The 15,553-nt window shown below is 35.9% G+C and overlaps 1 protein-coding gene across 1 annotated transcript in view; it reads left to right on the forward strand.

Moving 5' to 3' along the window:
- The window catches only part of LOC149661704 (rhomboid-related protein 2-like), a 110,971-nt gene that overhangs the window by 39,922 nt on the left and 55,496 nt on the right, over positions 1-15,553 (forward strand). The window contains exons 3-4 of the mRNA XM_089843273.1: positions 206-229; positions 3,265-3,429. Coding sequence (XP_089699399.1) covers positions 206-229; positions 3,265-3,429 — 189 coding nt within the window. The remainder of the gene's footprint in view (positions 1-205; positions 230-3,264; positions 3,430-15,553) is intronic.

Genomic DNA, 15,553 nt, shown 5'->3' on the forward strand with positions numbered 1-15,553 from the left:
GTTTTACTCCTTTAATAAAAAATATTGATTAAGCCTAATATCCTTCTCTTCTTTTCCCTCCCATTTGTTGTTTGTTTCAACCCTTTTTTTAGAGAGAAAATTCTCTACGTTATTGTTTTGCGTATATACGTATATATTTATGTAATTTAAATATATATATATATAGAATATTTTTTTTATAATACCAATTTTTCTTTCTTTGCAGAAATGGAGGCAGCTTTTCGACAAGGTAAATCGCAATTTTTTATATCAACTTGCTTTTTTTTACTGATATCTATGGGCCTTTTCGATGAAAGGCTGTTACTGTTCCCAACTTTGGGATGTTTCCGTTTAAGTATATGCTATAGTGGATACATTGGATTTTCATCGAATTGGTCCATCCTGCCAGGGCTAGCTGGCGCTTCTCCCCCTTATGCAATTTCCCGGTTTTTTACGCTTGTCGCTTCTCGTGAAACCCCTTTTTTGCTTCACTCAACGTTACCCGACATAGTTGGTTATATGGTACGAAGTATTGAATCTCTAGCTATTGGAGCAATTACTTTTACAGTCAGGTGACGTTGAAATCATTCAGGATTTACATGGAAAGAAAATAATGGAATGGGCATATAAGAGTTGGGTGGAGGAGATGAAGGAAATTTATATATTTCACAGGGAAACCGTTTCGTCTAAAAATATGGGTCCCGTTCGAGCTTTACGAAAGCGGAAGTAGCTTCTCGAAGAAAAAACCCATTGCTTAAATCGTTAATAAAAAACCATGTCATTAACCGCAGTAATTATCATGAAATTGGAATTTTAGCAAGCCCTTGAAGTTCGCTTTTCAGGGTTAGCGACGTCAAACCGGATACTAGAAATAGCCAATAGAACAACTGTGGGTTTTTGGGTTGACCTAGGCTTACCAATCTACAAAAATAGACCAGTTTGGCCAATTTTGAAGGGCGTGTACTGTCACCTTTCTAAAAGGTCACTGATTCAACTTGGTAATATTCTGTAACCCCTATAGCTGAAAATTATAACGAGCTCAAAAAAAAATTACCGAAAATTATTATAAACGATTTTACTCTTAATTAATGTTGCTAATGATTTTTCTACGATGTCACTTAATTGTTTTTGCGCCATTATTGTCGCGGGTAAAAATCGTTTAGACCTCAAAACCAAGCTATAACCATAAAAGGGATTCTAGAAAATTCGTGCCGTTCCTAAAGCCTATTTAGAGCCTAAAATCTTTACAGTAATAACGGTAATTGCTTTATAAACAATTGAATTAATTAAAGTCCCATTTTCCATCTGACGTCCATTATATCACTGGACTAATTTAAAGGAAAATTTAAAACTATTAAGTTTAATAACCTCATATAATTCGTGGAATTAAAGCAACGGTTGCCATGGAAACCGTTTCAACTGGGATCCTTACACTAAGCTAAGATTATAATGTTAGAGCCTAAGAGGCCAAGACATCGGACCATTTCACTTAATTTAGTCAGTGTCTTTATAATTAAGAATCTTCGTCTATCCCGTTCCCTTAATTCTTCGTTCGAGTTTTGACCCAAATTTCATAATCTCAATTCAATTTCATTAGAACTATGCAAAACTGTCCATGTTCCTCCAGAACTCTGAACAACCATCCAAAACTCCCGAACTAAATTTCGTAGACACCATTTATAGGCTGGCCTATAACTCGGACAAGCCACATAAAACTATTTTAATTGCTAAGTCGCTAATGGGAACAAACCTCTCTGATCCCTTCTCCCCGAAAGTCTTCACGAAGGATACGGAAATGACAATTACGGACTTGGCCTATTCCAGGGGAGCACGAATGAGAGACTAAGGGGTCGAGAAAGGTTGTCTGATAGTTGATGGTAGATGCGTGCTAGTAAGAGGGCGGGCCAGGTTTTAGGAGGAGAGCCGGAGAGAATTACTTCTCTGACTTCTGAACCATCTTGTTGTTCCCATTTCATCGTCGTAGAGCTAGAAGAGAATCCAATATGATTAGGAGCCTCTTTTCCTATCCTACACTCATTTTACCCCTCTCCCCCGCGAGTTTCGCCATTTTCCTCTTCCTCTTCCCACTTCTCTTCTCTTTAAGGATCGTGTATTGTGAACCAACGTCGAAGAGAAGGGGCTAAGTAGTAGTCCCAAGGGGTTTTCTACCTTAAATCGCGAATCCTGGCAGGTCCCGAGCTTTATGGCCGAAGTGGGGGTCCCCCCTCCGGAGTCACCTCTTCCGTTACTTTCTAGGGGGGTTCTCTCTTTGGCCCGGATAACTATTAAACCCGAGTGTGCCTATATTATCTCGTCGGGACTTGGCTAAGGAAATGGTTCCCTGGATCCTGGATAGAAATAGACTAAACCGAAAATATGAAAAAAGCTGAGTGACACAAAGAATTAGATCCCAAAGTGAGAGGGTAGTTGCTCAAAAATTGATATGGTTAAATTAAAGAAAAAAAACTTAGATAAGGGGATTGATTATCCAAAGTTCGTGCTGTTTATCTACTTCCGTTCAGTTCCGGAATGTTGGTAACACTGCATAGCTGGCGTCTAAGGGCGGTTGCCCAGTTCCTCGCATGCAGGGGGTTTGATGGAGGAAGGGGGTGTCTCGATTCTGCCATTAGGGTCAATTGCGAACCCCAGATGGCGAAACTCCTTTCCGGCTCTAAGTAACTTTGCCATCTTGATCAAGCTTAAAGATCACTCTGCTCTCGGCCGTTTTGCTCGATCTTTTGGCCTTGGTGGAGTTCCTAACACCCCCAAATTAAGGGGATCTATACCATTAAGGCGACGCTAACTTACCCCCTGAGACGGACACAAATTGATCCCTAAATTATTTTAAACGTCACCGAACAATTTATTTTTAGGCCTAATTTTATTATCCCTCTTCCTCTGTAGGACTACCAGTTCCTCCTGCGTCCTGCCCTTAACAGTTAGAAGCGCCTGTAGAAGTGTTCCAACTGCTGCACTCCTGTGAGCAGGGAGAAGCCAACAAACAGGAACTGTTGTACTATTTCTCCAAAAATATTTGCGTGGCAACAAAACTAAAACCTACTGTTAAATAACTCTAAAACTTCAAAATAGCTTTAGGCTTAAGTTCTGTTGATTAATTTTGCCCCAATTAGTAACAGATTTATCATCTTTTTAGTCGTAAAAACTTTTTAAGTCGATCAGGTTTCAATTAAAAGCTTTAAATCCCCTCTTAAGGTTTAGTTTTCTTGAAAGTACGATGTCTAATGGATATTTTTTTTTTTACTTTATTTCTTTCTTTTTCTACAGTTCGATTCGGAGGGATTCGGAGAAATTCCGTGGGAGGATTTTCTGATCGCTTTAAACAGCCCCGAATTTGTGGCCCATATCGACCCGACTAAGCGAGCCTTGTTAGCCGCTAAAGCCAAAGAAAGTCGATCAACTTCAATTACATTTCAAGATTTCGTCAATGTGGTAAGTACTGATTTCTTTTTAATTACGATTAGTGTACAATTTAAAACCGATTTTCGGCGAAATCAAAACGAGTCTGCCTTGGACTTTATAATTATAAAGAGGACCGGCAAACAAGTAATTATTTTACAAGCTCTTTGAAGGAAGCTCGAGTGTCGTTGATATACAAGCATAAGTGAATAATTAATTAGTTAATTATTCACTTATGATACAAGTAATAAAAATACATATCATCATTCAATAATCCGCGAGCTTTTCTTATCCCGTATAATATTTATAAGATCCATGCTGAACACCTTTCACCCCCCCCCCCGTAACGTAAATGAGGGAAGATATTCTTTTAATTAATCGCGAACATAATTTCTGGAAGTTTACCAAGAAAGAGTAGAGGATGGTGTAAGGTTCAGGTTCGAAGAAAAATGGTTTTTCTTGAAGCAAAGCCTAAGGCTACCTTCCTAATTCAACCCCCCCCCCCCAACCCATCATTCTTAGTTTCGGATAAAACCTGATAGATGGCGGGACCTTATCGTTTTTAGTCTAAAAAGTTTCTTTCTTTTTGGGTCTCGTTCGCATTAGAGTATGCGAAAAGTTCAAACATTTTAACGATATGTTTGCGTGATAATTTTTTTATGTTTAGAGTAATAATAATTGAATTAGTATTAGTACGTACAAGGAAACTAAATACAAATAGTAAAATTTAATTGAAAATTAACTTGCAAAATCTTGAATTTATCTTAATTGGCTCTATTATAGAGTAGGGGCATTCCATCTTAACTTCCCAAAGAACGTTATGCAGTCAAAGGCAGGGTGGTGTCATTACTTAATAATTAAGGGTTAAGGCACCTTTAGAAACGCTGAAAAACCACTTTTTGACGCGAAATTAGGTAATTTTCCAAACTTATAAAGTTCAATTCAAGTCCCATAGACTATAATTAAAAAACTTCACTCATTACAGATAAGTAAATTGTAGATCTATGAAATCTACCCTTATTCTGACTCACAATTTATAATTATAACAATAAATATGGCATTTAACTTTCTTGTACCGTAAGGTCTACAGTACTATAAGGTTTACTCCTGGTATCATCATATCCATGGATAAAATTCACTTAGTAGTGCGAACGTATCTATATAAATCACCCCCCCCCCCTCGTTCTCGCGGATTCGGAAAACGAACTAGGCTGAAACGCGTTTCCATTGAGCTCCTACCTCCGTATTAGGCCGCGCTTATTATAGGCATAAAGAATAATAATATAGTATGTTAAAAATAAGTTCTTACAGCCCGAAGGTAGTTAAAGAAAAGAAGCTTAGACGCGTTTACAGAACCAAGTATGAGAAAAAGGGGAGATGAAATATAAACTACCATTATATTTTTCTCTCTTTCTCTTCTCTCTCCTCTCTCCTTTCCTCTCTTGGCAAACTGGAGTATAAAAAGGCCTTATCTTCTGGCAGGCTCCGGTTCAAATTTGTTTGTGTAACGATTTTTTATTCGCTAGGCCTTAAGCCTTATGTAAGCCTGTAGGTTAAGGCATTTTTTTTTACAAGTAGTCAGTCCCCTTGCCTTTATCGAAGAACAATATTTTTGTAGGAAGGGGAGGGGGTGATGGGGATTCATACTTTCGCCATGTGTTTCACAGATATTAATATGGAAACGAGGTTGTGACGTGTTGTAAGGAAAAAAGGAAATGAATCAATATATTTTTCAGTTTTCGATTTTTAAAATTGAGTTTTTAGCTTGAGAAATAATATAACGTTTATTATCAGGCCATTTACGATATAGCTCTCGGACGGATTAAATTCAATATATTTTATGTAGGAATTTTTAGAGTGGGTTAGAATATGCAAAACTTCCTCTGGGAACGTCAGAATTCTGCAAATTTAAACGTAAAGTGCATGGGAAATCCCTTGAATATATGATAGACATGAACTGGGGGTCACGGAGGGTCAGAATATAACCTTTACTTGTTGCTTGCGATCCTGCATGATGTAGTCTGTGACGTAATGCCACCTAGCTCATTATGGCTTTTAAATTAAAAACAATTTCATTTATTATAATAAAATGAATGCCTTTTGTCTGAACACATTTCTCTGAAATATAGGCCTTAATGGAGACCTAAATAGACCTAATTTAGTAATTTTCAAGGATATAAACGAAGCGTCGTGAAACAATGTCAGAATATAACCTTTACTTGTTGCTTGCGATCCTGCATGATGTAGTCTGTGACGTAATGCCACCTAGCTCATTATGGCTTTTAAATTAAAAACAATTTCATTTATTATAATAAAATGAATGCCTTTTGTCTGAACACATTTCTCTGAAATATAGGCCTTAATGGAGACCTAAATAGACCTAATTTAGTAATTTTCAAGGATATAAACGAAGCGTCGTGAAACAATGTATAAAAATCCCCATTCTAACTGTCCTCACGAAAGGCAATAGCTTTAATTACAAAACAAAAGCACTGCTATAATCTTATTTCGGCCAAAAACTCCTATTAAGTTTTATTGGGCAAGGAATTCCGGGGCGTTCTATCGCGAAATAAGGCTATAAAATAATAGTCTCCCCCCCCCATCAAAGACGTAACAATTAAACCAAATGAGCCTCATTTATTTATTTCTTTTTTTTTATTCTTCATTAAAAGAATCGCGAGCTCGTTCCTTGAAAAGAAATATCGCAATCTTATTCATTATTAACGTAGGCCTAGGCCTAATTCTTATATATATAAAAAATATATTCTAGTCTATTCTTTACTGATAAAAGTACTTGGCGTAATTTTTTTTATCAACACTCCTCTTCAATGAAGTTACGATTAGAATTTAATAAGGCAAATGATTTCATTGTCGCTAAATTCCTTGGGACATTGTTTTTTTATTTTATTTATATTAATTTCTTTTTACGTTGCATGGTTGTAACGCTCGGTGTCAGACGCGACGGGCTAATAAAATCTGCAAGGCGATCTCCGCTGCCTCCAAAGTCTTCATTCATTCATTAATTTTTGCGCGCCACTATTTCGAAACAATGCTAAAAGCCTAAATTAAACGCGTGTAAGAAAGAAAATAATTATTCAAGCGAAACGATGTCGTTACGAGCAAGTCGTGACCCGCTAGCGACACGAGGTTAAATTCGGTTGGTATATTAGGCTTAGCTTTAAGCCTATTTTTTGGCGGGCTATTTTTTTTACTCATTAACATATCGGAATCATCATCAGTAGACGCGAGAAAGAAAAGAAATAATAAAAAAAAAAACATGCAACATTCCTTTTATCTCGGCAGGACGTGTACATATACGTAACATCTGTCGAAATATAACCGCTATTTGAATAATTGGGTAACTTTATGCCCATTGAATGAATGTATGCCATGGATCTTCGTCAATATTTATCGTCTTCACCCTGGATACCTTATTTTTAAGCTGAAGAATCATTAGTATCTTCATTACCAAGCGGGGGATAATCGATTAAATATTCGCCCTTATTCTATAGCTTGAGGGTTAACGCTGTTATTTATTGGGATTTTTGGTGACCCTTATGCCACTAATTGAATTAATATTTATTTGGTACTGGTTTACCATAAGTCACGTGATATTATGATTGTTAACAATTTCTTTAATGGTGACGAGTATATTCGTAAGTTCATAAGATATGTTTCATAAGTTTGTCGCTGGTTACAAACTGGAGCTTGTCATGAAGTGACGTAGGTCATAGATTCGAGGTAAAGCGACGCCTACTGGTGAGGCGCTATCAAAGGCTTAGTACAGACTAAATAGTACCTAGATGCAGTGCAAAATTAACCGAGTGTAGTCAATTCGAGTCACTTCTCGAGCTGGTATAGGTAGTGTTATACTTATGGAACATATAATGTTTTTTTGTGACCTTTATTACGTCCTGTTATGAAGTTTTTGGTGACCTTTATTACTAATATTTTGTGACCCCTGTATCGTGAGTAATTTCATCCATTGTCCCGAATTTTTTAGTCCTTATCTTAGCCAGACACTTTTCCTAAACAGTTTTTTTAGCGAGAAGAAAAATTAAACTAATTTCCTCCAAAAAGTAATCACGTCAAATCTAGAAGCAAAAGAAAAAAAACTATGAATAAATTAGCCACATCAGTTTCTTAGAAGCTTGGCCCGATTTAAAAGAAAAAATAAAACTGTGTAGACTTTAGGGTCACTGTTAAAGTTTACGATTAATGTTTTCTAGCAAGTCAGGGGTCACTTTTTATTTTTACACCCCCCCCCACCCTTCTTTTTCAATTAAACTTTTGGAAGGAAGTTGCTAATGAGTTAGTTCATTAAAAGACATCTTTTTTATTGGCTTCTGAATTCCAGGGGGACTCTGTTCTCTGTTAGATGCTCGGTGTCTTTTGACCCCATAAACAAAGTCTTAGGTTCCGAATTCATCACTGTTTTGTTTGAGTACAGTCATATGAGTACGCCAGTTCATGAGCAAACTAATCAGAGTCGCTGAAATTCCAGTTTGAAAGACCGAATTAATTTAAGCTGCAAACCCTAGCTCTTGTATGTCAATTACGTACAGTTTCTGACAGTGTACGTTGAGAAAAAATATACCCTGTAAGGGTATAAGGGTTAAATAAAAGTAGATCAACGCGAAGTAGGCATGGGTCAGGCGAGAGTTCGAAAGAACTGAGAGGGTTTCAATATCAGGAAAACGTAGAAGCAACACCAGGATTATTTTGTTGCAGCAATGATACTTTGAGATGTGGGTGGAACTTGTAGGGTCCCCATCCCATATCTCGAGACAGTAAAAATTCCCTACGCTTATACAGTTTTTCCTTCCATTGCGCAGTTCGCGTATGCGCGGTAGAGAATGAGGAAACGCTGTCCGCGTCTGTGCATTCATATGGGGATAGTAAGTAACTCTTTGACGACCTCGAGTTAATTAAACGACCAAGGTTGTGTGTGTTTTCAACTTTGATTTTTCTCCTTCCATCTCGTTTTCTAGCTAACTCGGTCCCAAAAATAAATCAAAACAACAAAGGGGTTAAAGCTGGCGTGACCGGCGGTCTCTAGGGATCCCAAATTGCTTTTCCGCCTCGGGTTTCGAAGCGGACTGACTTCTTCCAAAGACTCCCAATTCGGGATTATAAAAATAAAGAGATAAATAAAAAAGGGGTGGGGGGGGGTATAAAAACGATTGAGTTGACTCGACGGGGCTCACCACGAGCGTCACGATTAACTTCCGGGCGAATATCTGTCAAAAGAACGTTGGCTATCCCTACCACTTACCTGTCTTCTATCTAGAAGATTACCTTTCCACGCAATGCCTTTAATAGGCACGAATGGGATTTTTGCTCGCGTTATAAGTTACGTGAATACGTGCCACCTTCATGTCCCAAAGAAAACGAAATGCGAGGCGGGAGGAGCCGAGGAGGTTGACGTTACTTGGGCACCAGATGTCGACTTATCATTTCGCATTGTGGCACTACACGCGCTCGTGTCTTATAGAAGTTATACTTTTCTACCGCCCACTGCAGTCCTCCTTTCGTTGGGCATTCCGACAAAGCGCCGTTTTCTTCTCGTATTCCACACTTGGACCGATTCCTTCCATTTGGGCATTTGCGAAAGGGGACAATTGTTATTTGAACTATTCTAGGGCGGCCAAACGGTGTTATTGCGTGTTTAGGTAATGGAAAATAGGAGTGGAGTACAAGGCTTTAGGTGCTGGTAAGAAAGGATAAAGATGCCACCGGAATCCCGGTTTCGTTGTTGGGAGTAAAGTGTTTTTCTTATACTTTTCTTTGGGGAATAACAATCTTAAGGTATAAATCTATTCGGACACGCGTTCAGTTGGATAACTTTGATAGAAACCAACAAAATGGATACCCGACATGGAATAACCCGAGGGGAACAACACTTTGATGATTTAAAATCATTTTCTCGAAGTGTACCCCCTCGGACCATGAACCTTAATACTAACTTCTTTGAAGGTTGAAGATTAAACGAATCGGTATTCGAATATTGTATAATGAATATAACTTTAAATACTTTTCTCGAGTAGAAAGGATATCAATTGATAAATTAAAATTTCTCCCCTCCCAATCTGCATCCATGGATCTCAATAATTTTAGAGAGAGATCAAAGAGTGAAAAGTATGTCTTGAACCAGCTAGCAACAACTAAAATATTTACTTATTTTTCAGTTTCCTTTTGGCCGCTGGCAACTCTATACCGCTTTTAAGATCAAAAATTAAATTTCAACTGAAAAATAGAATTTTTCGAGCTTTACTTTTATTAATTAAAAGTTTTCCTTTCGGGTCAATGGAAAACTTGACACGTACAATATGGACTCGCGGCCCATATAAGAAGGGAACAACTGGATGCCTTATTTATTCCCGGGAGTCATATTAACGGTGCAAAATCCAATCGACATATTTGCAATTAGTTAAAAGCGATACGGAGAGCGAGGCGAATGAGCGAGCGAGATGCAGCTGAATATCGTTAATATATCCTCGAAAATATAAACCCCCAAAGCTAATGTTATCATTTTGACAATTTCCCGATGGGGAAACACACCATCGACAATTTCGCCGTGCCTTTATAGCATCTCTGGAGTATAGCCAGCCAGCTATAGCCTTTAATATACTTGCTAAGCGCTCAAATAAGCATTGATTTTTAGTTCCACCAAAGTTTTCGACCTTTATCAATTCAATTTTACCGATAATGGCAAAGTCTCGACAACTTTTAAGGGTTCTGTATATACGAGACTAAATAGCCCGATTGACTTCCGAAAAGGACCCGGCCACACGACAAGGGCTATAGTTTAGAGAATTAGGGTTTGAAGTTTCTCTCGATTCGGATGGGAAAACACGTCGTTTAAAGGGATGGTGAATCGATAAGAAATTGCTCTAGATTTATTAGCTGTGATGTCTAGTTTATTAGGGAGAAGGTATAAATTCACCACATTTCCAGCAGCTTTATCTCCAGTCCAAACCTAGGTCCGGAGTTAATCCCCGCCTCTAAATATTACAACCAGCATCTCATTGGTTCTTGAAAACTTACGTCAGTGCGACGCGAATTACGAAAATTACGTTGTATTTTCCGACTGAGGAGAGGCAGCGAAATAGCCCGGCCTCCTTTTACGTCCCCCCTTGTATTTTGGAAGGGGGACTGGGACTATGGCCCGCGAATACTAAGGCATCTTATACCTTCTCCCTAATAAACTAGATATCACTTCTTGTACATACGTTATGAAGGAAAATTAACTAGCCTAATTTCCTAGTGACAATTGCTAAATTCTTCCTTTAATTTCAATGACTTTTCATCTTTCCTTGAATTCCGAGTCGGAAATCTTTACTCCCTCGATCTCAATGTTAAATTAATGAATGGCTTAGCTGTTCATAGCTTACAATCGCGGAGTAACTAAGTCCGAGCTAGCTCCTTGCAAGGAATTTCTCCAAACAAGGCTTAAGTTTCAATCCTCCTCCCTAAAGGCCTTGTGTATTATATATAGGAAAGATTTTCAGTAAAGATTAGAGATAATCGAGTAATATACCTACCTCCAGTTAAATTAAGGATAGATTTACTCCGTCCAGAGTACCTACCTCCTTAGTCCTTATGCAAATATTTTTATTTTTGTTTTGAGCAGCAAAGGCTTAATGACGACAATAGCTCCAAAAGGGAATCAAGTTAGGACTAATTTAGTTAATATATCTGGCCTTTCTCTTTCTCTCTCTCTCTCTCTCTCTCTCTCTCTCTCTCTCTCTCTCTCTCTCTCTCTCTCTCTCTCTCTCTCAACTATAGATACTTAAAATCGGTATTTAATAAACGAAACTCGAGATCTTTAATTACAAATTGATGAGAGGAATTGATATTCTGGAACGGAGGCGGAAATAATTTATAGTTTAATAGTTTCGTTATTGAGAAGAAATTGATTAAAGTAGGCTTAGCGATTTTTGCATAATTAACGTATTGTTAATGATGGAAATTAGGCTTAGCATAAATATTCACACTTAATATTACGTATCCATGCATTGACGCTTGCTTTTTTCTTAATTCCTAATTTATCGCGTGATGAGTTTTAATATTAATTTAAAGTCTAATTGTGGTTTTCCGTTTTCACCCTTTTTTTCGTCAGAAGACACCGATAGATCAACTGGAGTTTGCAACGCGTAGAAAGGGGCGGTTCTTTCACCCCGTCAGGTTGGGTGAGGGGTTATTAGAACGCTGTCAGTGGGGTATTTTTAATATAATTGGCAATTCAAATATAACATAAATTGTTTAATTTTAACGCCAAGACCTCCGTGGATGGGCGAAACTAGCTCGGCCCAAACGTTTATGAATGGTCTTTTAATTGTTCTTCGAAATGTATCTAGGATGTTAATTTTCGGACCCCCGGTTTTCTAACGCCCCATTTTTAAAACTTTGGCATTTAATTTCGTGTGTCTTAAATGTCCCCGCGCTTTGCCATGCGTGTCAAATTATTCTCGAGGTATTCCTAAAAAAATATCTTATTGCATTTCCAGAGAAGCGATTTTAATTTTAACATATGGGAAACACGCCTATATAATGTACTTTTCTCGCGTTTCAATTTTTTGATTTCGGCTATTGCTTCTTTCGGCTCTCGATTTAATTAAAACTTAATATAGCTCCCGGACAATCCCCCTCTTGCTCTCCCCTACGGCTTCATTCCAACCTATAACCGAAGCCCACAAAGACAAAACATGTTAACTGTCCGTTTTTAAAACCGAGAGAAAAATCCATGTTCATTCATTTCATTGTACAAACGAATTTTATTTTAGGTCAAAACAAGTTTGGAATTTTAAGTTTGGTTTTTAAAGTCTATATTCTATATAGGTTTCGGTTATGCAAATGAAGAGCTTTAGAATTAAAAATAAAAATAAAAGTTTTAATTTTATTTAAAAGTTTAATTTTTGAAATTGTTCGAACAATTATTATAAACTTTTAATTGAAGTGAGAAAATTAAACTTTTATTTTATAGTTTAAAATTTAAATATTAGTTTTAAGCTTTATTATTGTTATTATAGAAAGTTTACGTAATTCTTTTCAGAAATTAATGTTCAGAAATAACTTTTAGATTTAATTGTTATTGGGAGTTATTATATTTTCGCTCTAAAGTTGCGAGTTTGCTTAGTGTCAAATGTGGGGCATGAAATATCGGGCAAAACCAGTAAAGATCCTTTTTTTACTTTTCTTAAACGCTATGGAAATGCACCCATCATAACCCTCTAAGCTACGGAAATTCCCAATCTACTTTTTAATGGTAAATTTCTAATAATTACATATTAACGTGAGAATAGAACTTGATATTGACGAAATAGTTCTTTTTATTTTTTTTTTTTCAACGCGCGGCCCTTAATTATTATTAGCTCTCATTCAATTGAACAAATTTTTTATAGAACGTTTTTTTTTATAAATATAGTGTACCATCATTTAAAAAAAAATTATTTTTTAGGGGTAACGTATACTAGAAAAAATTCATTTACTATTCTATTTTTTATTTTTTTTTTTCAACCCTTTCTTTAAAGGTAGGGTGAAAAGGAAATTGGAGTGATTTTTTTTATTATTATGATTCTTCTACAAGACTAATCTGCATAGTGAAATATCCATGTAATACCTCCGAGTGATTTTAAAATTCAGATTAGTTTTAGGTTTCATGGATAATATGAAATTAGCACCTTCGACCAATCGCCTTCTTGTTAAAATTCACGTGGCACGCTCTATATCTCTGCCAGTCACATCGCGTGCAATTTTTATCAATTCTCGCGCTATTTCATTTAACATTGAGCGTGCCGCGAGAATTTTATTAACAAAAAGGCATAGCGTTTTGCGATTGGTCGGAGGTGCTTATTTCAAATTATCTATGAAATATCAAACTAATTTGAATTTTAAAAGCGTTTGAAGGTATTTCCTAGATGTTTTATTATGTAGAACAATCGATTAAAAATTCATTCGATTTTACTTTTGACTCTCCCTTTGATTATAAGCGATATGAATTAATATTAATTCACCACAAAAACCTAGTAATTATAAAATCCAGAAATATCCCGGGTATGTAAAAAATAAAATAGTTTTTCTCATCGTTACCTTACCCTGCAGAATTAGCTTAAAAAATTAACTTGCAAAAAAAATATTAGGTTATAAAAAATCTGTTTAGCATTTTTTTTAAATGTTCAATATCAGATTAATTTTTTATTCAGTTTTAAACTATGTTAAATGGTTTTAAATTGTTTTATAATACCCGGGTTATTTAAGAAATACCTCCCAGGTTTATTTTATTTTTTTTTAAAGGTGCCCGGTGAAATATGGGAACGATATGAATGAATCGTTTTCTGGGAATAAGTCAAAATAAGATGTGTTATAAATTGAAATTTTAATGTTAAATTTAAAATTTTATTAACTATAAACACCCTTAAGGATTTTTTTTTTTATTTTTTGCAAATTTTCTATTGAATATTCGCCGTGGGAGAGATTGGGCCAATACTTATTTTTTCCGAATTTCGCGATACTGCCGACGGAAGAAATCTGTATGCTAAATTGCAGACCTATGAGACTGAGTTAGGACCAAGTTCCGAGAAGCGCAATTTTTAATTTTTACCATAGGTTAATTTTTTAATAGCTTTCTTTGTATACCTTTTATGTTTTAAATATTCGCGCTTGATTTAATCAAGTTGGCTGAACAGGGTAAGCTGAGGCGGATGAATACGCGATGCTTACTCTCATAGAAAAGAAAATAGTGTTGATTAATTATAATGACTTTTAAATTTTTTTTAAATATTATTATTAATTAGGAATTATCGTTTTAATATTTGCAAGCTAGCAAATTATCTTTTATAAATACGTCATGTTTTGGTATTTTTTATTTAATCTTTATAAGCTTGAATGAAGGTACAATAGTGAAGGTTTTCTATCATAGACAAACATTCGAAACGGTTCAGTGGTTTTAAATTAATATAATAGAATCAGTAGGGAGGGAGGGATGATAGGAGCGTGATCACGAATTCGGCTCTTTTTTAGTTTGAAGGTATTTAATTATAACTTATTAGGAGGGTCAATAGATATGTCTATTCTCTGTAATCATGCTTTTAATCCACCTTATTCCCGACGCCAAGGCTTAACACGCGTTTTTTAACTGACAAAGCCGGGTCAAAATGATGCGTCGTCTGCTTCATAGTGAAAAATATTAATATTGAAACGTTACGTTTTATACTGTGAAGCAGACGACGCTTGATTTTTGACCCAGATATGTCAATTAAAAATCGCCCGTTAAGCCTTGGCACACTGATTAGCGGTAGAAAATAATTTGCGGGGTTTTTTTTTGCATTCGTTTTAAATATGAAAAATAAAAAAATCAGGGCTGAACCAATTATTTTTATTTTTATAATTTTTCTTTTGCTTGAAAATAGAATTGAATAAATTAAATTTTAAATCCTTATTCGTTAAATTGATAGATTTAAATGAAAACCCGTTATTTTTAAATAAACAACCAATTAAATCAGTCGAAATAGTTACATTTCAAGGTGTTTTTCTTTTTTTATAAAAACAAATCAAGGAAATGATTAACTGGTCTGATTAGTTTTATAAGACGTCTGTCTTTTTCCCATCACAATTTGCTTCCGTTTTAAGTTCTGCTGGGCTTTAACGAAAGGATGTAGACGCCCATTTAAACTTAAAAAAAAACCACCCCGTTAACAAAATAATAAGTAAATTATATTACAGAAAATCACATGAATGAAATTGGAAAAGTTAAAAAAGAAAAAAAACCAGATATTTCTTTTCTTTTGCTAGCGCTTGTTCTTGATGCTATATAGCCTTGAAGGCTTTTTATTGGTCGAAATTCTTAATTGGGGGGATTTGGCGGGAAGGCATATGGAAGAGCACCCCTTCAAGGCCTATCTATACCGGTCTGTCGGAAACGAAGAGGGGATGCTGCAGTCAAAAGAAAGAGGGTGAGAATCGGATACAGATAGAGTTGTTTTACCTGTTCATTCCGATTTCTTTTTTTATATACTTGTATGACAATCGGTTGTTGCGGGCGATATAGTATAAAGAGATACAGAAAGTGTTCAAAATTATTTGGTATTTATTTATTTTATCCATATGAGTAGGTTGTGACCTGTTTAAGATATTTTGATGGTAATGAAAATTGATA

The sequence above is a fragment of the Phalangium opilio genome, unplaced genomic scaffold (genome assembly GCF_054372755.1).
Source record: "Phalangium opilio isolate 3A_F unplaced genomic scaffold, DU_Popi_V2 ptg000070l_1, whole genome shotgun sequence".
In the NCBI taxonomy this organism is placed as follows: Eukaryota; Metazoa; Arthropoda; class Arachnida; order Opiliones; family Phalangiidae; genus Phalangium; species Phalangium opilio.